Here is a 4995-nt window from a genome sequence, read left to right on the forward strand (position 1 = left end):
TTAAAAAAATTGTAATAAAAAATAAAAATATCTAAAGATAAAAAAATAATATGTGGAAAAAAAAAATAGTTGGAGTATTAGACGAAACAATTTAAAATTAATAAATTTTTATTTTATGAGTTGAAAGGAGAGTTGTTTATTGATTTTGATTTAAGTCGAATTTATTTAAACAATTCAAAAACTGAGTTGTGTTAAAATAAAACTTTTAATTTATTTTCAGCAAAAATTGATAAATACTTATTTTTAAATGTTGCAAACATGTACGTCGTACTCCGAAATCATCTGATTAATTTACGTAGGAGAATTAACAAATAATTCTTTTTTTTTTATTTTTTCAGAAAATAATGTTTTAATTAATATATTAACTTTGAGAAAATAGTTTTTAAATCAAAAGATAAACTATTATATTTTAAACACCTAAGAAACATAGGACGCTTTTTTCTTTTCAGAAAGAAAAACATGATATTGTGAGGATATATTTATGAGAAAAATGAATTTTATATCCTTCAGAGCATAATTTAGCATAAAATAGAGCTCATGTCCGAAACCCTCGTCCGCCATTTTCTTGCTTTCATCTCTAAGCTTTTTGCTAATTTGCTTTGAACCCATTTCAATTCAAGATCATCGGAAGAAGCCCACTTGGCCAGAAAAATCAATCTCCTTTTGGATTTTGAGGTTTTCTTCATCCTCCACTCTGTTGGCAAATATTGGGGTTAAGTGAGGTGAGAACTTTTTCTTTTTCTCTTCTTCTTTGAATCTTGTTTCTTGCGGTGATTCAGTGGTAGTTGTTAGATTCTTGTTGCATTTATTAGTTTCAGAGTAGTTCTTAAGTATTGAGCTGAAGCTGCAGCAGATGTTTCTGCGGTTTTCTTGAGTAAAGAAGTGTCCATTTAGAGTATACTTCTGTGAAGAGTGTGATTGATTGAAAGCGTTTATCATGTGCGTGTGTTGTTGAAAATGAGTTTCATTAGGTGAATAGTAGATGAAATCTCCGTAAGCAATTACGCTTATTAATTTCTACTTGGACTGTCTTTCTGTTACCTTCTATTTGATAAAGTGAATTAATGATATGATATTTTTTGGAAAAATCTTGGTGGAGGAAAATTGTAAAGTAATTTCTCAAGGGCTTCTTTCTTTCCGTGATTTTCGTTGCTAATACTTAATTATGAAGAGCGCGCCTAAGGGGCTTCAATGGTATTGCTCTCTGTGAGCTTCTGTGATGAGTATGAGGAGAAGGTAAAATTGACAAGAATGCTATATTGCTGAAATGCATGGGGTTATTGAATTGGGGAGAAAGAAACCAGACCAACAGACTTGCTGAAATGAATCTTGAAAGACTATTTTGATCATTGTACTGAAAAACAAAAGAAGAATTAAGGACTAAGAGAGCTGAGATTCAATGAAACAAAAAGCATTTTGTGGAATTGCAATTGCCGTTTTTGACATTGTCTGGCCCCGCTATTTCCAGCCTTTGGCCCTTTTCCACATACTGAAGTTGTAGTTTATTCTTGTGAATTGGTAATCCCCCAGACTGCAGTAACTGCCTGTTTTTAGCATACAGCCCGAATTTCGGTAGAAGGGCAAATACCAGTGGAATTCCTCTTCGGCTTATTGTTAGGTCATCTGCCAAAACCTTAGTCGTGGACCGGCTATGGACTACGACTACAGCTGGGACTTATGTCAAATAAAATTATTTAGGGAGTGGATATCTAGTCTTGTGGAGGAGGATAAGTTCCTAATTGGATTGAAACAGGAAAATCAGTTAGACCAACCCCATTTGGTCGAAAAAGAAAGCTGATCATCAACAAAGACCTAGCAAAATTCATTACTCACAAACAGCTTCTCTTTCACAAGAACTCACTTATTCTGAAACCAATTTCAAGGATGAGGCTCACTTTTGGTCATTTGATATTCAGTTTTCAGTTTCGAGTTTTAATGGCTTCCATGTCAGTTGAGTAGCTAGATCCAGGATCTTTTAGAAAAATTCAGGCTTGTTAATTTATTGAATTAATGTCTCATGGGTTCAGGGTGTGGATCCATCATCCATGTATTCAATAGTCGCTTTGTTCTCCACGAGTGTCGCATTTGCATGACGTTCATTATAAGTTAACTTTCCTGAGTGTTCTTATTTTTGTTGGTCCTTTGCTCGTTAACTAAAACAATGTCCTGTCAGCTAATAGGCAAAGGACTGGAGGGGTATTGCTTTCCAGGCCCCCCGAGTCATTTTAATGGGGATTAGATTAAATTCATTTTCTGTTCGGAAAGAGAATCACCTCACTGGTGATATTGGTCTAAAATTGCACAGCTGAAAGAAATTCATGAGATGTAAAACACTTGTCAAATCTCTTATCTGTTATAGCACTAGCAGTCCTATGGACTTCTATCGTCAAGTGATTGATGATGTATTTCTGCATGCAAGGTGTTGTGACTGTCACTTCTGATGCGTCTAACCAAGGTTGCAGATACTCGAGCCTTGGGGGCTTTGTCTGACAAAATTAAATGCCATGATGCAACTTTAGTATAACTGTCTGCAATTTCTTCTTCCACGGTCACATGCAACTGTAACTAGCATGCTTGGAGTTGCATGAAACATGCAAAGTTAGAGGTTCCTATTTGATGTATGGACGGGCACAACGACCCTGACTTGATTAAATTTGGAGATTCGTGCAGAAGTGATATCATTGTACTCCTGAAAAATAGGATAGGAAGACAAGAACTCTTTCATTCACATTCCTTTATCCTTAAAAGCAAGAGCACGTATTTTGCAGATAGACTTTCAGACCCGAGCTCTCAAACTTGTATAGAGATCGAGTGCTCAGAGGTCAATTATAATCACCATCTGAAACTTCTAAAGTGTCTTTATCTTCCAGCAGACTCACTTTCGGATTCCTTTGACTCTGTTCGGTCGGCCCTTGGTGTTCTTCAGGTTGCTGCAGACTTACATTGTGAATCGGTTGTTCACAGCTGTGTCCAGTACCTGGAGGCTGTTCCTTGGGAAGAAAGTGAAGAGGATGAAATTTTGGATGTAGTTTCACGGTTGGGTCCAATTGCCATGCCCATATTGGCAAGAATCCAACCAGTGGATTTGGTTGGCACAAAGAGTGTTTTCATCTCAGCAATACGTTTCGCCACTTCAATAGATGGTCCTTCCCCTCCTTTCGGGGACGAACTTAGAACCTCAGCCCAAGAACAGGTCGAGTACATGCTTGGGGATGATGCAGACATGCCATTGGTTACAGCTGATAACGAGGTACAATTAGAGACGATAACTGGTCTGTCCAAGACTTTTTCTTCGTTTGAAAGAGAACTATCCTTGATTTTTGAATCTGGCATGTGCAAGTTCACAGAGTGTAAAATTTTGCAATCTCTATCTGATCTTGAATGGATGTGCAATGTTCTGCTAAAGATGGGCCTAATGAATGATTTTGTCTCGAAGTGGATTGATATATCGGAAACCATATTACGGGTCGTCGAAGACGAGAATCTCAAATGTATGTGGGGTCTAAAACTGAAACTTGTAGAAGTGACTTCAAAAGTACTCGATGCAGTTGGATACGGGAATGTGATTCTACCAGCTCCACACCGTGTCCAACTGATAAAATCGTGGCTTCCATTTATCAGAAAACTGAAGCCTATTCTTGATTTGATGGGCGATAAAGATGCAGAATTTCCTTACAAGATGGATGAAGATATGTGCCAGAGCATTGAAGGTGCAATGGTTTCCTTAGTTTCAGCACTGCCATCTGATGATCAAGCTGACATTCTTGCTGATTGGATGAACGCCGAGCAGCTAAGATATCCCGATCTGAGCGAGGCTTTCGAGGTATGGTGCTTTAGAACTAAGTCTGCTAAGAGAAGATTAGTTGGGGGCTTGATGGACAAAGTTGATAGTACCACCGTCAGCCTCTGATCTATCTGTCCATTGTTTTTCTTGGTAATCAATTTTCTAAGAGGAGATTACATGCTTCTGTTCTCATTGCTGTATGATTTTGGAGCTAAGCATGATTTTTCACTCTGCTCATTTCCTTTCAGCTTCCTCATTGTCTTTTCCTTCTTAATGCATGCTTATGTCAATGAAAGTTCCTCAGAATTATGATAAAGTCGACTCTTTACTCAGCTAAGAGCTGGGTAAGCCCAGCAGGAACACAATGGTTTGGCTAGTTGGGAGGTACTTGACTGCAATGGCAAGATCTTGACGCATGGATAGAGGAATTAACTCAATCTTTCATAATGGTAAGACAAGATCCATTCATTTGAAAAGTGAAATTACCATTTCACCCTTGAGAAAGTTACCAAACTTAATTCAGCACAAATGGGACATCGGACAAGATGGTATAAGTTCTTTTCTTTTCCTTTTTTTTTTTTGACGCAAGATGGTAAAAGTTCATCACTTATCATAAACACCAAAGTTTATAAATATGGCCTCTCCTATCTCATTTCGAAGGACATTTTGAGAGAAGAACAAGAGCTCTGGCTAGATGCACAGTGAGTTGGGCCAGTTCAGGATCGACACGAATCAATTCGAAGAAGTTCGACGCAGAATCGATCTACTACTGTTTATGGCACGAATCAATTCGAAGAAGTTCGACGCAGAATCGATCTACTACTGTTTATGGCTGATCCTAGAGTGATTTTGGACCTTTAAATGGGTCTAATTAGGTTCATTTTCAAATTCAAGCCTAGTCCATGAATTGCTCTGGTGGAAACCCGAATGTGCTTGGTTTTCTTAAAATAAAATTGAGGATTTTTTAAAAATAATAAATTTATTTTTGTATTATGAAATAAATAATTAGTACTTTCAATCATACAAAAAATTATAACTAAAAAAAAGTAATTCTCAAGACTATATAATAAATTTAAATAATAATTTGGCTAACAAGTTTGTAATACTAACCTTAGATGATAATAATTTAAAAAATAACTTCAAATAAACTTTAAAAAAATAAATGAAGAGTATTAATGACTTAAAGTATTTAAACTTATCAATACAACAAT

General features: G+C 36.5%; 1 protein-coding gene across 4 annotated transcripts; it reads left to right on the forward strand.

The window, feature by feature from the left end:
* The first annotated feature begins 497 nt into the window (after positions 1-497).
* LOC105179109 (BTB/POZ domain-containing protein At3g05675-like) lies at positions 498-4100 on the forward strand. 4 transcript variants are annotated; one of them, XM_011102705.2, is made up of 2 exons: positions 498-722; positions 2420-4100. In XM_011102705.2, the coding sequence occupies exon 2, from the start codon at positions 2621-2623 to the stop codon at positions 3908-3910; it is 1290 nt and encodes a 429-aa protein (XP_011101007.1). In that variant the 5' UTR covers positions 498-722; positions 2420-2620; the 3' UTR covers positions 3911-4100. The 4 variants fall into 4 exon arrangements, with proteins under 4 accessions (XP_011101007.1, XP_020546899.1, XP_020546898.1 ...); XM_020691240.1 differs by having other exon boundaries at positions 503-722; positions 2871-4100; XM_020691239.1 differs by having other exon boundaries at positions 503-722; positions 2874-4100.
* The last annotated feature ends 895 nt before the right edge of the window (positions 4101-4995 follow it).

The sequence above is a fragment of the Sesamum indicum genome, unplaced genomic scaffold (assembly GCF_000512975.1).
Source record: "Sesamum indicum cultivar Zhongzhi No. 13 unplaced genomic scaffold, S_indicum_v1.0 scaffold00124, whole genome shotgun sequence".
NCBI classification, from domain to species: domain Eukaryota; kingdom Viridiplantae; phylum Streptophyta; class Magnoliopsida; order Lamiales; family Pedaliaceae; genus Sesamum; species Sesamum indicum.

Excerpts from the sequence above, each read along its gene's own strand:
- LOC105179109 (XM_011102705.2), top strand. The coding sequence starts at position 2,621 with ATGGACGGGCACAACGACCCTGACTTGATTAAATTTGGAGATTCGTGC.